Source organism: Ambystoma mexicanum, chromosome 7q (genome assembly GCF_040938575.1).
Source record: "Ambystoma mexicanum isolate Mex_15411 chromosome 7q, UKY_AmexF1_1, whole genome shotgun sequence".
Lineage (NCBI taxonomy): Eukaryota > Metazoa > Chordata > Amphibia > Caudata > Ambystomatidae > Ambystoma > Ambystoma mexicanum.
The window spans coordinates 472,295,168-472,313,765 of NC_090941.1; the positions used below are offsets into that span (position 1 = coordinate 472,295,168).

General features: G+C 41.8%; 1 protein-coding gene across 1 annotated transcript in view; it reads left to right on the plus strand.

Moving 5' to 3' along the window:
• The window catches only part of WBP4 (WW domain binding protein 4), an 807,881-nt gene that overhangs the window by 120,522 nt on the left and 668,761 nt on the right, over positions 1–18,598 (plus strand). The window contains exon 5 of the mRNA XM_069640150.1: positions 9,762–9,941. Coding sequence (XP_069496251.1) covers positions 9,762–9,941 — 180 coding nt within the window. The remainder of the gene's footprint in view (positions 1–9,761; positions 9,942–18,598) is intronic.

The following is an 18,598-nucleotide window of genomic DNA, read 5'->3' on the forward strand; positions in this document are numbered from 1 at the left end:
GCAAACATGGTACCCACATATTCTAGAGATGGCAATGCAGCCTCCAGTAAAGTTGAAGAGCAAACGCAACTTACTAACATAATTTCAAGGACCACTAACACACCTTTGCCTACATAGCCTGAATTTAACAACTTGGCTCCTGAAGTCATAAAGTTTGGACAGTTGCAACTCCCAAGCACATTCATAGAGATTCTAAGAGAGGCAAGATAGTCCAACAAAAGACATGGCTACTCCAATAAATGGAAGAGGTTTATTATTTGGTGTAAAACAAAACAAATTTACCTAATCAAGTGCACACCATCAGATAAAGTAATATATCTATTGCATTTGCTAAATTCAGGCATGGTGCAGAACTGCAAGGTACACTTCTCAGCACTAGCAACATATTCAACCTCGCAACAAAAAACCTCCTGATGGAAAGGAGCTGTGGTTAAGATATTCATAAAGGGGGTTAAATGCATACATCCACCCGTGGCTCACCTGGCACCAAGGTGCAATATAAATACAGTACTTCACAGACTCATGGGAACACCTTTCGAACCCATGCACAAGGCTTCACCAAGAGATTTAACTTCTAAGGTGGCTTTCGTAATAGATCTATTAGAAAAGTAAGCGAGCTCCAAGCATTATCGGTTACAGAACCATTTGTAACCATACACAAACACAAAGTAGTTCTAAGAATTGTGAGAGACCTGATGGTGTTCTCTCACCTACTCCCCGGGATCCTCCATTTAGGTGGCCAGGGAAGGACCATCGCTTTTGGATCCCGATCCTGGGGGTGGACAATTGAGGGAGGATCACCTGAGTGGAGGTTCACAGGGGATTGGGAAGAGAATGCCGGAGGGCGAGACATGGTATTTCCCCTCTCCCCATTTTCCATCAGAAGCCCCTTCCTCAGCTTTCATGGGATATTTGCAATTCCATTCCATTTCCCTCTCCCCATTTCCAACAAATACTGTGAAGAAGAGGCTTCCGCAGTAGTGAGGATTACCTACACGAAACACCTTGAGAAACAAAAGGAAGACTGCCACCTACTACCATTAGGTTGTCCAATTAATAGGGTCAGGCATTTCACACCGACTACTCCACTGGACTCTGGTTTTAAGTATAAAAGGTGTGGTTTTGCACAATCAAGAGAGTGAGCTGTATATCCGGAAAGAAGCTGAGAAGCTAAGGAGCAGGGAGCTCAAGGCAGAGCAGCCTGGAGGAATCGGAGGAGAGCGGTGTGCAGAGAAGCTGGCCCGGTGCTTGTGAGCGGCTGCAGCGTGGCTAGGGAGCCGAGTCTCCAGGGAGCTGGATTGAGGCAGCCTGTGTCCTGCTGGCGGTATGTGGAGAAGTGCTCGTTCCCTTGGGAAGTGTGCCAGTCCCAAAGGGGGTCTGAGGGCAGGTGGTGAGACCCTGACCTCGATACCATATGTCTGGAGAAGACCGCTTGCCAGTGGAACGCTACCCAGTTAGTTTCAGCCCTAAAAGCAAGAGAAACTCTGGAGCGTGCGGGAAGGGAGAAAGAGAGTTTGTAAGTGGCACGAAGCGGAAAGCAAGAAAGATACGGGAAAGTGAATGGAAAGTGAGAGAAAGGCGCTGAGAGAGTGGAAAGGAAGAAAAGGGCTTGAAAGTAGATAAGGGTGCGATTGACCCGAAACTGAAGGAAAGGTACAAGTGAGCAATGGAGTGAAAAGGCACGCAAGAGGCACGGAAAGGAAAAGGACGGGTACAAGGGAGCACGAAAGCAAAGAAGTGAGTGTGCAGAGAAAGTGAACCCAAAGGAGGCTGCCAGGGGCAAGGCAAAGTGCAAGAAAAGAGAAAGACAAAGAAGGTGCAACTGTGCACAGCAAAGTGGAAGATAACAAAGGGGTGCAGGAAGCACCTGAAAAAGAAACGGATTGAAGAAAAGCAAATGCAGGACATACAGAGAGGGACCAAAGAACAGAGTGATTGTGCTTAGGAGTAGCCAATAACCTAGCTTTTTTAAACGTCTCTGATATTGCCCCATGAGAAGGTTGTGTGTGAAAGGAACTGTAAATAAGAGAAGGTTGACAAGTTGAATTTTGTGTTTGGAATTGAACTTGTGTATGGAACTGAAGCGGGCCTGAGCTTGGGGAAGGTAACCCTTATAGGCCTCACAAAGGTGAACCCTTATTTGGTGAAACAAGGAGGCATAAGCCTGGGGAAGGGAACCCCGAGAAGCCTGGAAGAAACTGTTCTGTTTTAATTTTGTCTGAAACTTGGAAGGATTGAAGCTTGGGGAAGGGAATCCTCAGGTTCTAAAAACATTGGGGGGAGTTTGAACAGAGTGCACAAACTATGTGGAGAAGAGCTTATAATTCTGACCAAGCCACACTTGCTGAGAAGACCACCTGAAACCAGTCTCAGTATCCATTTCCTTTTGAATCACTATTTCTTTCTTTAAAGAGATTTCCTACCACATAGAGGCTTCCTACCACGTTTTATCAGGGAGTGAGGGCGAGCATAGGTTTAGACACAGGCATATTTTGTTTTTGGACATCGACGGCCCTTAGAAACATCAGTTGAGGGAACAATCCCTTTAGAGTTGGGGCCAGTTAGGTACTCCACCAAGGCCCTGCATTATAGTAAATAAAGGTTTTGAAACTAACACTCCAGTCTGTGTCCCTCTTGATATCATTCCTGTCTCACAGAACACATCCACGGTTCTCGCCAAAATATAAAACTTTCACGTAAATCAATCCATTGAACTTCCTTGTTTTTTTCACACTCCAGAGTATGGAAAAATAGCATTACCCACCTTAGATGTGTGCAGGGTAGTAATGTTCTGTCTTGACAAAACAAATGAGGAAGACAAGCCAGTTTTTTTGTTTCTTTTGGAACAGGCTGAGAGGGGGATCCCGTTACTAAGGCCACCATCTCCAAATGGATCGTAAAATGCATCCATCTTTGCTATACGCTGGCTTAAAAAGCACTCCCATATACCAAGTGCTCACAACACAGGTAGCACCGGAGCATCCTTAGCCTTCATTGCTAATGTAGCTTTAAAAGAAATGTGTAGAGCTGCATGGAGCGCAACACATACTTTTACACAGATTCACAAGTGGAACAGACCATTCTAAAACATTTATTTTCTGCTGTTTCTACTTCTCACCCTCTGTCTGCTTTAGGTACTGCTTGCTAATCTATGCATAGCATGTGAATCTCAGCAAATTCACAAGTTCCAGAAGACGAATATTGCTTACCCAGTAATCTTCTTTCTGTTGGTTGCATATTGTTAGTCCCATGCGCCCACCATACCTCCCCACAAGAAAGGAGTGGAACTGTGGGTACAAAATATGATGCCTTTGCAGTAAACATATGTTAGGCAAAGTTTTTATGCAGTACCCTTGGGGACCACTACACACAACTAGGACTACAGGTGTAAGCAAAACCAACCTTTGGTATAAGTCTGTACTACACAGTTTTGGTAGCGTTACTGAGCAGCCAGGCTTATCTTGAGAGGGAAATGTGAGCTGTAATGTTACACAGAGGTCTACAATTACAAGTATTCAAATAGACTTTTATACTCAAGGTTTCTTGGTAAAACACTTATTAATTTATTTCCGTCAGTTATAAACTATTCACTAGAAGGCAGCATTATATATCACACACACATATACTTCATACATTACACTGTACGTTTCTGAGGCATTTAAACTACTTTGAAGGAGGAGCAAAAAGCCATAGCTGAATAAAAAGATCACAATTATTCTTAGACAGTGCAAATGTTTTGAGTTCACCAGAGGAGTCAATTGAATGCAATAGGTTAGGCCAAAGCCAGTGGACTAAAGTCTTGTATAGGATCAAGCAGTTCTGGTAGTTAAAAGTCTTTGCCAAAGTTCTCAGAAGTAGTTTGTAAAAGAAAGAATCATATGTTGGTTCACAAGCTGATTAGGCCTGTAAGTTGCAAATGTTCCAAGCACTTTGGCAGTGAGAGGTAAGTTCTCTCGGTCTAGTTTTCACACCACCTTACAATGAAGAAAAAGATGCAGCTGAAGACTTCTGTTCCTGGCAGTTCATGCAGATCTCGCTGTTCCTGACCCTCAGTCGTGGGGACAAGAGGGAGGATGTTGGGGGAACTCATGCACTGCACTGGGACTGGTCAAAAAGCTGGCAAATCTTCAATTCCGGTAGCTGTAGTCGAGCACACAAACTGGTGTCCCTCCCCCTAGTTATTCGGTTTCCTGCAGCACTCTGAGGAAAATACAGCCAGCTCTGAGATTAGTATCCAGGTGGCTTAGTGTTGAGTTGATTGGTCCCACCAATTCAAAGGAAGAAGTCGTCCTTGAAGGGCTTCTCTGTCGAGATGAACTTGGCGATTCGGACCTGCAGCAGGGCTTCACCAGGCAAACCAATGGTCCAGGAGTTGCAGCAGCCGTCCTCTTCAAGCTCGTCTTCGGTTCTTTCGTTCCAGTGGTCGACTCTGCCTTCCAAGCCAAGAAACTCACATTTTATCCAGTTCTCTCCCATTCATTCCAGCCTAGCTGCCACTCAACCAGCGTGGTGGCTGTACTTGCCGGACAGTCGGCCAGCCAATCATGCCAGAGTGCATTTGGGTCTCCTAGGAGACTAAGCACAGAGAGTTTCGGGCACCTCCCTCACTTCCTGCACACCCCAGACACTCGGGCGCCAGAGGCGGTCTTCAGTCCTGAAGGCCGCCAAAGGCGAAGGAACAAAGGGACCAAACCTGGTTTGATGCGCAGACACAAACTCTAGGAGGACTTTTCCAAAAAGGAATGGCGAAAAAAGACGACCAGGACCTGTTTAAACAAAGGGGGCTCAGACGCCATCTTGAAAAACATGGCTCCTGCGAGTTAACTGGTTTTCGCGTTTGGGAAAAATCATGGTAGTTCGTTGTAAAATCACTGCCACCAGCCATTTCGAGAGGAAAGGGTAGCATTTGACTGCTACATGAGTTCCGAGACCAAGGGGATACTAAGTAACACCTCCAGAACTCTATTGTAAGATAGGGTGTGCTGGGTCTATGAATTTAAAAAGACTAGTAAAGTCAATTTCACTTTACCTTCTGGGAAACAGTAGTTTATCCCAGAGAAGGTATTTAAACCTTGGCACAGCATAAAAGGCTTCCCTGTATCACTTGCACAGAGGGTGCTGTGTGACGCAAATGAAAAGATGATGCCTATGGAGATGTTTAGGCTCCATAACCAAATGAAACACAAGAGTAAAACATGTATTTTGATGTATGAGAGAGTGGGAAAAAGGCTCACACTCTCTCCAGGTACAAAATCAAGTCCTCAAAATCCAGCAAAGTTGCTGGGGGTCTCTAAGGTGTAGGGAATTGGCACATTTATGAGAATTCTCCCTAGCAACATATTCAACCCTGGGATAAAACAAACCATCGGAAGAAGCAGACACATGAAGGATTGTGGGTCCCTGTACATATAGGAAAGGGATAGTGTTAATGCCCTTGTCGAGGCCCAGTTTATTTTAATTTAAAAAAGTTGTAATATCCAGAGCAAACCGCTAGATGGCCTACTCTGCATGGCATGTCACTCTAAGCAGATACAAGCTACAGAAAGACTATTGCTGGTTAAGTGATATTTGTCTTGTGTACTCTGCCTCCTTTTTTTTAGTCTCCCCAGATTCCACCTAAAGTCAATCTGGTAGATCCCCTCTCCTATTATCATTTTTCCCCTCGTTCCTTCCTGTGACACACTTCTGTTACTGCAATAATCTCAATCTTTACCCACAGCAATCCCAGAAGATTCCTGCAGTAAGGCAATAATGTTCTGACTGGAAAATGCCTCTCTAGCCCTCCCCAAAGTGTGAAACCTAAAAATGTGGCCATCTTTCACCCTCCCCACCATTACCTGAATGTGATTTCCCTGCTCTTTCATTCTACGAGTTATCATTTTGATCATTTTTCTTTTTTTCTATTCTGATGGGGTCATCGTGGGAATGGATTGCATCGAGCAAAAACAAGTGTTGTAGGTTCGCTGGGCATGAAGTCACTCAGGCTCTTTAAAGTATGTTTTTTGGTCCACTGGTACACATCAGGTAAGTCACATAAGTAAGTTCCTGGACATAAACCACTGGCACATTCATACCTTCCAGCTCCTAGATTTAACTGCCACACTACTTGCACCGCCAGAGCAAGACTTCTACACACCTCCTTGCTCTACACAACCAAAAAAAGGAGCATAAACACTGAAGGACCTAACGAAACTCTGCAAAGTAGACCCAAAATCACAACCTCTTTCTCCCACCGTTGTTAATCCACCAACCACACACAAGCAAAATCCAATGCCAAGACCTGCCACACACACAACGCACCCATTCCAAATCACCCGACATGACAAGGATAAGCTCTCACAGAACTAACATGTGGCCACCACGCAAACCCAATGAAAACACCAACTATAAGTAAGAAACAAATGGGCAGTCCCACAACTGCAAACAGAAGGAACCCTGCTAAACCCACAGGGCAACAAAATAACAACTGTGCAGCATGGAACATACAAGACAAAATGTCCAAACCCGACAGCGCAGCAAACGGAACAAAATGCAGCTTCAGAATACTCCTAGGATAACTTGAGAGGCATCAAAGCTATTGACCAACCCATTCAGCACATCACTGCAAAAAAATGGTAAACGGCATAGCACCACCCTGCAAACGTTACCGCGAACCAACTACTGACAGGCAGAACGCCCTCTTACAAGAGTAAACGCAGCACCTCACTGCATTCCGAAAAAACCCATCTAAAACCGTAACTCCGAAGCACAAAGCAAACCCCACAATGCAACTCCCAGTAAGCAGGCAATCAACCGAGCATGAAAAATGCCAAGCAGACACCACAGCCCAAACAAATCCATGAGCAGATCCTGACATCTGGCAAAGAAGATTAGGGGAAGAATTGCTTGACACAAGACACAAAAATGCCAACCCGCAGCACCTCACTACAAAAAAACTCTGAACCCACTCGGCCATTGGGAACCCCGGCAGCTCCACATTGCAAAAACACTCAAACCTCACAGAACCAACCTGACCATTCCGGACTACGACAGACTTGGAACCCACCTGGCCATTCCAAGAAATACAAAAATGCAGCAGGGGGAAGTCCCCTACGAACAATACACAAAACATGGAACCAAATGTAATATGCTTTGCCCAAAACATGAACCTAAAACCGCAATAACTTGAGTTCCCATGCTTGCCCTGCACCCTCATGTACAAAATAGTAAAAAAACACAAAAACAGAACCATATATCTAACACACTGCCCCCAAATCACATCCCCATGTAAAGGTAAAACGAAAATGACCAAGAAATGTCCCTGTGCACCCCGCACCCTAAACGGAAAAAGACCACAAACATGAGCACAACAGCATGAAATGACAGGCCCACACACCTAACATTTAGCGTCTACAATCCTCCTGGGAAACGTGCAGCGCCCCATTTATCCCACAAGGCCACAACAGACACACAACATCACATCATCAAAAAAAGAACACCGGCCTCAACGTAACACCTGTCCAAGTAATAACCAGTGCCTTTAGATATTCCTTTCCTTCACTTAAGCATTTCAACGACTGACTAATGCAGCAAGCTGCCTGAGATGTGGCAGCACACCAGTCCCCGCTGCTGCTCAACCCTTCGGCACCATCACGCTCCACACCATGACTGGCCCGTGTTGTTCTACTGCCCATCCGCCCGCTGCCCACAGATCGTTATCCAGTAGCTCCCTGAAACCCTGCGGAGTATGGTCTTCCCATTGCAGCCCTCCGATGCCGGACAATGAAGGCATCCACCTAACGATTTCCCTCAGGAGACCAACAGCTTCCAGCACAAGTTGCTGCAAATAGGATGCATTGAATTTCTGAAAAGCTGCACTGCTACAGTGCACCATGGCAGATATAGAAACACTAGCTGAGGTACCCGGCGTTGCCCGTGTCCTGATCGAGTGGTGTCTCATGTGCCCTAGAGGATGTTGCTCTTGCCCTCTGGCAAGTCTTGCTTCAGTTTGCTCTGGCATCTCATATGCCCTGGAGAAAGTTGTTCTTGTCCTGTGGTTGGCAAGTCGTGCTGCTGTTTGTTGTGGGGTTTCAAAAGCTCTTGATATTCATTTTCGCTTTGCATCAGATGGAGCTTTTCCAAGTGATGTTCGTTTTTTGTGCGGCATGTTTCAGTCACTCAATGGCTTCAGCACATTTGAGAAAATGTCCAAGAAAGATTGATTGATTGTGCTCTTCTCGTGACTGAACTTAAGTAATCTGTAACCTTGCCCATTTCCCATATTTAGAGTGGCGTGATATTATTCCCTTTAAAAAAATTCTTTAATTAACTCTTTCGAACTGTATACAGTAGTAATACATTTCTTAGGAATAATCAAGACAGCAAATATTTTGCTTCAAACACTTATCAAAATGTTGCCTCCTTCTATTACCTACTGCAGTGATCTGGTTGACCATCAGTAAATGAGGGTGTCTACAGAGTGAATTTTTTGCATCCAAACATAGACTACAATCTTGCCCGAGACAAAAGAGTTATCCATGCAAAATTTGGGAGACGTGGGTTCAACAGTGTGGATTTGTATAGCCGGACAAACGCACATAGGCAGCGCTTTATATATAAAGATTTTTAGGACAGGGCTCCCGCCTCCCCCGCCCCATCCATGTCCATACAATTTTTACATAACTAATGTACACATTTTCACCAAACTACAAAAAGTGATATCTGCACACAGTTTTCCCTCTGCATCTGTTCAAAGGATGCACCTTTTTCTCTATGCAAAAATAATGGGCTAGCTCGCTCCAAAAATGGCTTTATTTCCAATCTTAATAACTCTTGAACAGTTTGACGTATTTTCCGGTTTGGGAGGGAAGGGGACATGCATTGGCATTAGTTTGTTCCATACAGCGAGTTTAACGTTCTTAACTATAGAATGTTCACTAAAGTCAATGGTTCATAAGCTTCACCTGAACTATAGGATGGCAAGCAGCCATATAAAATATATAATCTAATAAATGTGTTTTTTTCTTTGTACCAGTGTCGTGTGAATTCTTTCGATATGTGTATGAACTTATTGTACCTTTTTATTGTACCTTTTGTGTCCGGCTACTGCCCGTCCCTTGAGGTATGCCCGACTGCTCTGTCACTCCACCATCCTTAAGAGAGGTTTATCTTCTGTTTTTGTGTTGGATGGACTGCCACACCTTAGGGTTAGTGGTTGTACATTTTACAGCTCTCACCACAGGGCCGTCCAAAAAATGACCTTAACATGTACATTTGAGGTCTATTGCTAATGCACACTTAATAGGGCCATTGTTGCAGTGGAAACATCCCTAAATGTAGTTGATTGGCAATAGAAAATATTATATTTTGTATATGGGAATTGGAGAAACCACTGCTTTCATTTGTACCACCCTCAGATGTTTAGACTCTGGACAGATCAGTGTGTTACCCAAGAATGCACTAATGGAAAATCTGTGAATGATGCAAATGTATGCTTCTAATAATCTTAGATTAATTTTTCTGTTGCACACCTATTAGGAACCCACAGTAACATTTTATGAGTAGGGTTTTTAAAAATAGATCTATAATCAAAATGTTGCACTTTATGGGACTTTAAAGATTTTTTTTTAACTTAACAAAGCTCTGTTCTTATATTGACATGCTTTTTATTATCCGACAATTGAAACCTTCAGTAAATTAAAAACTGGTTATGTATCGTAATGTAAATGCTGGAGTGTCCAGATACCGAAATTGAAGTATTTAATGAACATCATTTCTTTCAGTACCCGCGATTCCCATTGTGACACGGAGTATATCGCAACAACCAAAAATAACACCAAAAACTGAGACTCGCAGTCAACACGTGCCACCATCCAGAACAGATAAATTGGTTGTTAAAGATGAATGGGTGGAGGCTTTATCTGCAGAGGGCTACCCGTATTACTACAATGCAGCAACAGGAGGTAAACCTTCATTTATGATTATTTTTGTATAAGATTTCTACCAAAACATTTATTTTTGGTGCCCATATCCGCGCAAGGCCGTCTTTGTGCAGTTTAACCACTAAAGAAAGTTATCTTAATTTGAGGGCCTTCATTTTTCTTTTTTTTCATGCAGTAGTTGAAACATCAAAACTAGAACATTAAGCAATAGAAAACTGCAAAATATGTCTCTCAAATTGTATTTTAATTTGCATCTTGTATTTATTTGGGTCATTAAAATAAAGTGTAATTGCAAATAAGTGCTAACCCAAAATACCATATTAGGACTAGCTCCGATATGGCACAGTTGTTATAGTAATGCAATTGAAAGTAATATGTAAACTAGCATATTTAATAGTGTGGAAGTAGATTTACATTGTATCGGCAATGAGGAAAAGCAATGCATCAATGTATAGCTCAAAATTATAGTGCAGGACAACGGAGATTAATGAAGTGAAATTGCAAAGCCCTTTTATATAATGGCTGGAAAGATTTGTAGTCTTTCTACACACCAGAGTGGAGTTTGGTAGCAGAAAGGGGCGGAAAGAGGAGTTTCAAGGGAAGTTGCTAATGGGCAAAATTATATGTTGCCATAATTTGCAATGGACAAGTTTGACTGTTTACATTTCCCGAACTGTTGGGGGATATTTCTTTCTTGTGTGAAATCCCCACACACTGAGTGACCCAGCACTGTTTTGCTGGACACCTGGATTTACTTTTTTGCTAATTCTCTTGAGTGAGCAGGAACCTTCCCCCTCCCACCCCCCCCCCCCCAATCTCTCTCTTTTTTACTCTAGTCTATGGAACCTTTCTGACCACTTTTTGTCATTTCTATTTGGAGACCTGCTTTCCTCAGTTTGGCATCTGCAATTTTCTAAAGGAGCACACATCACTTTCTGTGCAGAGTTGCTGGGAGATCCTAGAGCTACCCCCTCACCCCCTCATTGATTCTTTGTCCCTAACTAGCTCCTAAAGTTACCAGGGCAAGGGGACACTTTTTATCCCTTATGTTATTATTATATGTTTTTTAGATCAACACACCCCACCTTAAGTGGAGTGCTGAGGGGAGACAATGTATTCCTTTTCTCGAGTCTCCAGTAACAAATTGTTACTGTAACAAGTTTCTCTGTTCATGCTGGTGGCAGTGTACCTTTTGCACAACTTTTGTTAACTTTTATTGCAGGCTGACTTTGTAGCTGTGCTAGCGGACAAAAGGGACACCAATTACCCAACATGCTGGTCTTATTTTTTAAGCCTTGAACAAGATGACTTGTCCTTTCTAGGTCCTTAATCAACCTTTCTGGGTGGGGGAGGATGCTCTTGTCCCTTTGTCTTATCCAGGCTTCCCAATGAAAGCATGTGAAGGATCTCTGAGTGAGTGGTAGGACAGGAAGTGGAGGAGGTGACTGAAACTCCCCTGTCCTTTGTCCTGCAGTGTGCCTGACTGAAACCAGTTCAGATTGGGAGGCTGGCTGTCCCCATTGGACAGCCACCCTACAAGTTTAAATGGTGCATGGGACATGATTGGTGGACTCGGGCGGTGTTCCTGCATACATTTTGAGGGCCTGGAGATGAAACTCTCGAGTCGACCACTGGAACTGAAGATTCCGAAGGACAAAGCAAGACTCACCAGTGACTTCCAACGACTGTCGGAGCCTGTTGAGTAACCGCTGCTGTCCTGACCTCCTCCTTCTAAGCGACAGGGATCATCGAAAGAGGACTACTTCCTCCTGTGGACTGGTGTTTAGCTTTTCTGACACGTGCAATAATCTTACAACTACTCACCCTATTACACAGACCAAGAGTTCTTGGACTCTGGAATGCAATAATTCACACCCAGACCAACAGTTGGAATATAATTGGCTCTTTGCAAGTCCTTTTATTCATACACATTATAAACGCACAAATAACTATTGGAATACATTCAGTTGGTTATGCATAAACACACAAACAAGTGTAGTTACAAAGGCTCTACATCACTGTTAGTGCAGTCCCAAGGCAGGTAGGCAGAGAAATCGCACGTACTTCCGGGGTCTGGCGCAGAGCTTCCTCCTTCTGAGCGAGACTTCATCACCCGGGGTTCCACTTCTGTCTCCTCATCAGGGTAGCTCTCTTCTTATGGGGGACGAATCCCTGCCCCTCATAGGTTGAAAACTGGCCCTGACCGAAGGACAGACCGCAAGCATGGGAGGCAAAGAGCAGAAAAATGTAGACAATAGTGGAAAAACCCAGTTTCTCCTGCACGCTCGTTCCCAGCGCCCCTTATCAATGCTCTTGCACATCTGACTCCCTTCTCAGCTCGTCCTTGAGTGAACAATTGAATGACCATCCTTCCTAGTGAGCTCCTCCGTTTTATAATCTAATATTGCAATTGTTGCAGAATTCATGTCTGCCTTCTAACTGAGCTCACAGAAACGTAGACTTATTGCGGTTTGGAAGTGAATGTTCAAAATCGCTGCGCACCGGTGCCATGTTTTAGCTCATTTTAGCACACGCATTACAACTGGTGTGTCAGGTCCAGTCTTGAATCTTCCTGCAGGAGTGATGCTGGCCCACCAGACCCCCAAAGTCTGCCTGCCTAACAGTCTCTCAGCAGATAAAACTACCAAGCTGGCAAATCCAAGGGGAATGGAGAAAATAAAATGCAGATCTTCACTGGCTTGCACTGACGCTCTCTGGAACTCGATTGAAATGCCTCACTGTCTGTGATTATCTAGGATATATACAGATTACTAATCATTCTACTCTTATTCTTTTTACTTAATTACAACCACCCTCCTTCTCAGTAGTTAATGCCACCCTCCTTCTTAGTACCTGCTGCCTATGCTCTGGTGCTGATAAGCTTTCTTTACTTGTTGCAGTTGAAATTAAGTGTATTCTGTATTTCTTCTTTCTCTCACAATATCGTCACAGCTATTGTTTCTTCCATAGAATACTGGTCTAGATAAATGTCAATGCTGACTAAATCTCTTTTTCTCTCTTCCGCTGTATATAACTTTATTTTATGAATTAACTGTATTTATCTCTGTTGGTTGCTTAACCTAATTTCTAATTTTCTTTCTTTGTAAAGTCTTTCTTTTTATTTCTCTGCTAACCAAAAACTGATGCACTTTCTGCTTTTAATCTTACTTTTTCTTTTGCACTCCTTGTGGTACTCCGCGCAGTCTTCCGATGCTTTTCATTGCTTTAAATCATTCTGCGCAACCTTCCGACGCTTTTCGTTGCTTTAAATCAGCTCAGCTGACTGGCTCTGATGCAACGAGTCTCTAATTCAAATCCTCTTCCTGAAACGACACGACGCTCACACACGCGTCTGCACGCAGACATCGTATTTAGGTCATTTACTCTAATGAGCTTAGCACGAGACAAAAGATACACTCGCGACTGGCTGAATTATTTAATAACAAAATACTAAGTTAGTACTTATTATTTACAATTTTCTCAAAAGATTTCACACGCGCTTCTTAATTTGTTAAAACGTGCATAAACACAAAGATTCCGTTCCAAGAAACATGCGCAACTTGCTGTATTCAAGATGACTCACACAGAACCTTTCCAGTTATAGAAAGTGTTTTAACTTTTAAATATTTTGATATTCAGACTAACAACTCAAATTACTTTACATCTAAAACTGAATAATAAACACTCATTGGCTTTTAAACTTTGAAGTATGAAGAAACTTAGCTTGCTTCATCTGTTTTAACTTCTCCGCTTCAAGGAAAGACTTGACTTTCGACATCACAAGTCTTCAGTTGATTGGATTTTCTTGTATCTTCTTTTGTATCTAAGATTTATGGAATACTTTAGAAGTTGATTCACTGAACTAAAGAAACTGCAACCTGCCTCTAAGGCAACTAAAATGAAAGGCAGTTTAGAACTCTTGTTAGAATCCCAAACTACCTCACACTCTAATCACTGCTGCTGAAAGGAAACTCCAGCTTGCTTTGGGGAAACAAATGATTCCTGCAAGTTTCATTAAGGAATGTTTCTTTTAAAATTCTCAAATAAATCCAAACATTACCCAAACACCACTCTGCTAAAACTAACTTACATTAACAGTGTTCTAAAATGGTGAACCTAAAAATGAATAACTACATGAATCTTTAATTTAGTGCCCTTTAAAAGTGTGTGCTTTTGAAACTCTTGAAATGTACCATGGAATCCTGACATGGTGGGCCCAACCAGTCCCAAGACGCATTACAATTTGTGCCATCCCTGGAAGAGCTGCGACCCCCATGGCCTGCAAACTTCCAATACCAGCAGTCCTGTGCTGCATCGTCTCAAGAAGCACGGTTTCGCTTGCAACCTTTGGGGGCAGCACTCGCCAGAAGCACAGGGACAAGAAAGGCAGACAGGCAGTGTAGCCTCCAGCTGGAGCCTGACAGCATTCTCTGCTCTCAGGCAGCAATAAGTTAAAGCTCTCGGTAGGTGGGTTTTGCTTGGTTACTGCTGCAATTACTGCAGCGAGAGCAAAGTTTGTTTGTTTTGTTTATGCTCCAAACCCTTAGGTAGCTGGGCGCAGTAGGACAAGATAACTTAAAACTTGGTTACAGAATGTGTCAAATAAGTGCATATACATACAGATAGTATATAATTGCTGCCACTTCCGGTTACAGTGGAATGGTGAAGCGCTGGCTCGTGTATAGTATAATGCATGTTGCAATCAATAGGTACAGTCAATGACAAATAGTGATAGTAGTAGTGCAGAGTACAGGCGGAAGCAGGTTATAGGTCATTTGTTGGTAACATAAACACAGGAGGCTTGTTCATTTCACAAAATGGATGCCTCCTAGTGATTAAAAATCCTGACTTGAGGCTCATTTGCCAAAGATTATCCAAGGCCATGCACCCAAGACTCGAGGCCCTGGCCACAACCACTGCAGCATATCACTCCCATAGATCACACCCATAGAATCAAATATCTATCAAATATTTGCAAATGTACAGTTTGTCTACTGTTTGATTTTGTATAGTTTGTATGTGACGTTTTGGCTACGTCATGTCATTAAGATTGTAGAGTTTGCAGTATAGCATATCCATGGAAGTAAACATTTTGTATTGTGGTGTATGGTTACATGTTTGCTTCAATGGTTCTGTTATGCAGCAGTATTTATGCGTTCTATTAGAATATACTTACTGTTTGATTTTCTGTGATTGGATATATTTTTTTCATGAGTTGGGTAACTGGAGCAGATATTTCTGTGATAAAAAAAGATCATGTTGGTGTAGGTCTTTTATAAAGACTTATTATATTGCAAAATAGACATTTCAGCTTTTTTTCTACCCTCATATTTAGTAGTTTACAAACCAGTGTACTGTGCAATTTGCTCAGTTTCTGTGTTTGCTTTTTAAATCATTGGGTCTGTGGGAAAAGAAATCCATGTTGGATTAAAAAAATACTTTGCTACAGTCTATTTGTTTTCAGTGTTCACTTGTTGATTCTGGCTAGTGTTCGATCTGTTGGCTTGTTGCAGATTGTTACCTGTTGAATTTTAACTGGTTATAGTTTTTTATTTATATTCTCAGTTGCTGATCTATCTGTTGGGTTGGTGCAGATTTCTGGAGCAGTTACATACATGTTGGCGTATTCTAACTGTTTATTTCTTGTTATAATTTAGTGATATTGATTTATCTGTTTGGTTGTTGCAAAATCTTGGGGCAGTTGGATACCTGTTGGCATATTCGAACTGTTTATAGTTTTTTAATTGAAGTTGTATTAATGTTTATGCACAGATTAGTTATTGGTGGTATTGGTTTATTTGTTGATAAATCTTGGAGCAGTTAGATACCTGTTGGCGTATTCTAACTGTTTTTCTAATTGAAGTTTTGTTAATGTTTAAGTACAGATTAGTTATTAAATTTTGATTTTAAGACGATTAAGCATTTGTAAGATGTGCTGGTAATCTCTGCTTTGGAGTAATGGTACTATCATTACATTCAAACCATCCACATTTCTTTTTTATATATGCAGTGTAGTAACCTGCATTGGTTGTTGCTCCTGCATGGTAGATTATACCTATTGTAAAGGTTTTCTTACCAAGTGATACTTGACCATGCATGAATCCAGTCAGCTTGCAGTTGTTTTTGGTACCATCTGCATTGTAACGTAGAAGCATTAGTATTACGTATTTACTATGTGTTTGTATTAGTAAGGTGGAGCGATTATCTGAATTGCAGGTAGTACATACTCTACCATGGTTTACATTTTGTACAAGTTGCTGAAATGGAACAGATTCACAATTCGGTAGGGATACATACACAAAGCGCTCATTAGGGATTTGTTCCTGTGCCACATTGTTGCAGAGAGTGCATGTATGCTTCCACATGTATGAAACCTGGAAGATTTCATTTATAGGTATGTTTTTGTTTTCCAGTACTTGTAGTAAGTACATTAGAAATTCTTGTGGATCTTCTTGCGAGTTTATAGTGAATTTCACCATTCCAGCACAGTAGTCCAATTCTTGTCTTATTCCATGAACACTATATGTGTTGTCAGGATTGCTTGTTGCGTTTCTATGAAGGACTAACATTTGCAAACACAATTGGTCTGTACTGTGTAAGTAAATGTTGTCAACAATTGGTGGTGGCAATTGAAATAGAATATTGATTGCTACATTTGCCTAGCAATTTACACCAGTTATATTTGAAATTTTGAATGGACCAGATAGTTCTGTGTCCAAGTCATTTTTTCAGAGTGTTGCTTCTTTGAAGTAGTACCTGAGTTACTCTGAGTAATAGATTCTTCTTTGGTTGTGGTAATTGATGAAGTATTAGATTCTTTTACTCTCTTTGGATGATTTGCAGTGAGATCCTGTTGCATTTCTGTTTGAATTAGTTTTCTTTTACAAAGTTTTCCTTTTTGTGGAACAGGGTATGTTTTTAGATGGGGGGGTGTATAGTGAACGTAGTCTATTTTATTCTAAAATGCAAGGAATATCAGCGTTTACTTTACTTGCATCAAAGTTGATTAGAAATAGACCGTCAAGTGTACATAAGCGTGATAGTGCTACGTAGCTCATGCCTTCTTTAAAGACTGTGTTCCCAATATCTATCAATGCTTTATCTAGGGTAAGACCTTGTGATTTGTGAATGGTGACTGCCTCTGCTAGAGTTAGAGAAAATAGTTCTCTGCGTACATACATGTCTTTGAAAAGAAGGAATCGAGCTGTTGAGCGCCCTATCCTTTTTACTTCTGAAAGTTTGTGAAAGAGAATATTGGCAAACTGAATGTTGTCACCACGTGGGTATGTTTGAAAGCCAACCACTGTACCCAGTGCTCCATTAACTAGTCCTTGCTCCACGTCAAGGTTACGTTTAAGCATTACTCTACAGTTTAAGGACAATTTTAATATTTTCTCCAAACCAGCTGTGTTGGAGATAGTTTTCTGAGGTATTTAGTCTTGTTGTGGCTTGTTGACACATGGATAGTGTCATACCATGTACATCCAGTTTTGTCTGTGGAGCAAATTTCAATTATTGGTTGCATTTCTTTTTTCAACATGGTTTCATTGAATTTGGAACAGCTTGCAAGAGTTGGCATTAAGGACATACAATTGACATTTTTGTGTGCTAATTGTTCCATGACATCAGTAGCACATGAGTTATGGCCATAAAGTTTATGGATGTGTCGGGTTTTTAATATTGCTTGTGCTTCTTGGGATAGTACACCAACTCTAATACTTTTTAAAATGTTGGCGTGAGTGAGGTCTGCTGACTGGCGCGTGTTTTCTGTTAATTCTCTGTATTGGAAATGTTGCTAAAGGTTGACATTTCCTATGCTGCCAACAGTTTTAAGGCAGAGTTTGTGGCCTAAGGTTTTAAAAATAGGTTCACCTTTCACTGGTGTCAATTGAAGAAGATCTCCAAAAACAATGTGTTTTCCTCCAAAGAGCTCTTCGTAGTTTGTTTTTAAGTACTTCTTGCAATCTGAGGTGAATCAAAGCCAACATTAGGTTGGAGACCATGCTCACTTCATCTATTAGTAGCATTTTCATTTGTTATAACACTCTGCGTAGTTCCATTGCAGCTTCTGTAGAAAGTTTGTAATATTCTAATTTGTTTTGGTGTTCTACTGGAAGGAGTGGTAATCGGTGTAAAGTGACACCGCCTATGTTGTAGGGTGCTAAACCTGTGGGGGCAGTTATAACAGCTGACAGTTTGTTGTTTGTCAATTGTTGAAGGAACTTGCTGATGATTTTGATTAAGAATGTTTTGCCAGCTGCACCACTGATGTATAGTAGTATAGGTTTGTAATTTTGGCAGGTACATTCTTTATTTTCATGTTGTACACCATGTGCAATTTGTTTTCTTACTTCTTGAAAAATGGTACGCTGCTGTTTGTTCAATTTTGATTGTAGTACAGTTTAGTCCTCTGTATCTTCTTCATAGTGACACATGGTGTTCTCTACTTCTGTCATAGCTAATTCTGCCTGATTTGCTATTCGTGGCTGTCCCAGTGGTTCTTGGCTTCCTGTTACAGAAGGTTGACTACTGTCGGGAGTGTCCTTATCTAGTTGGGCCTGGAGTTCTTCTTCGTGTTGCTGTTCATCATGTTGCTGTTCATTGTGCAACATTGTTTTGTACTGTGTAAAGTTTACATCGGTGATAGTGCTTGCATTTGCTTTGAAAGCATCTTCATA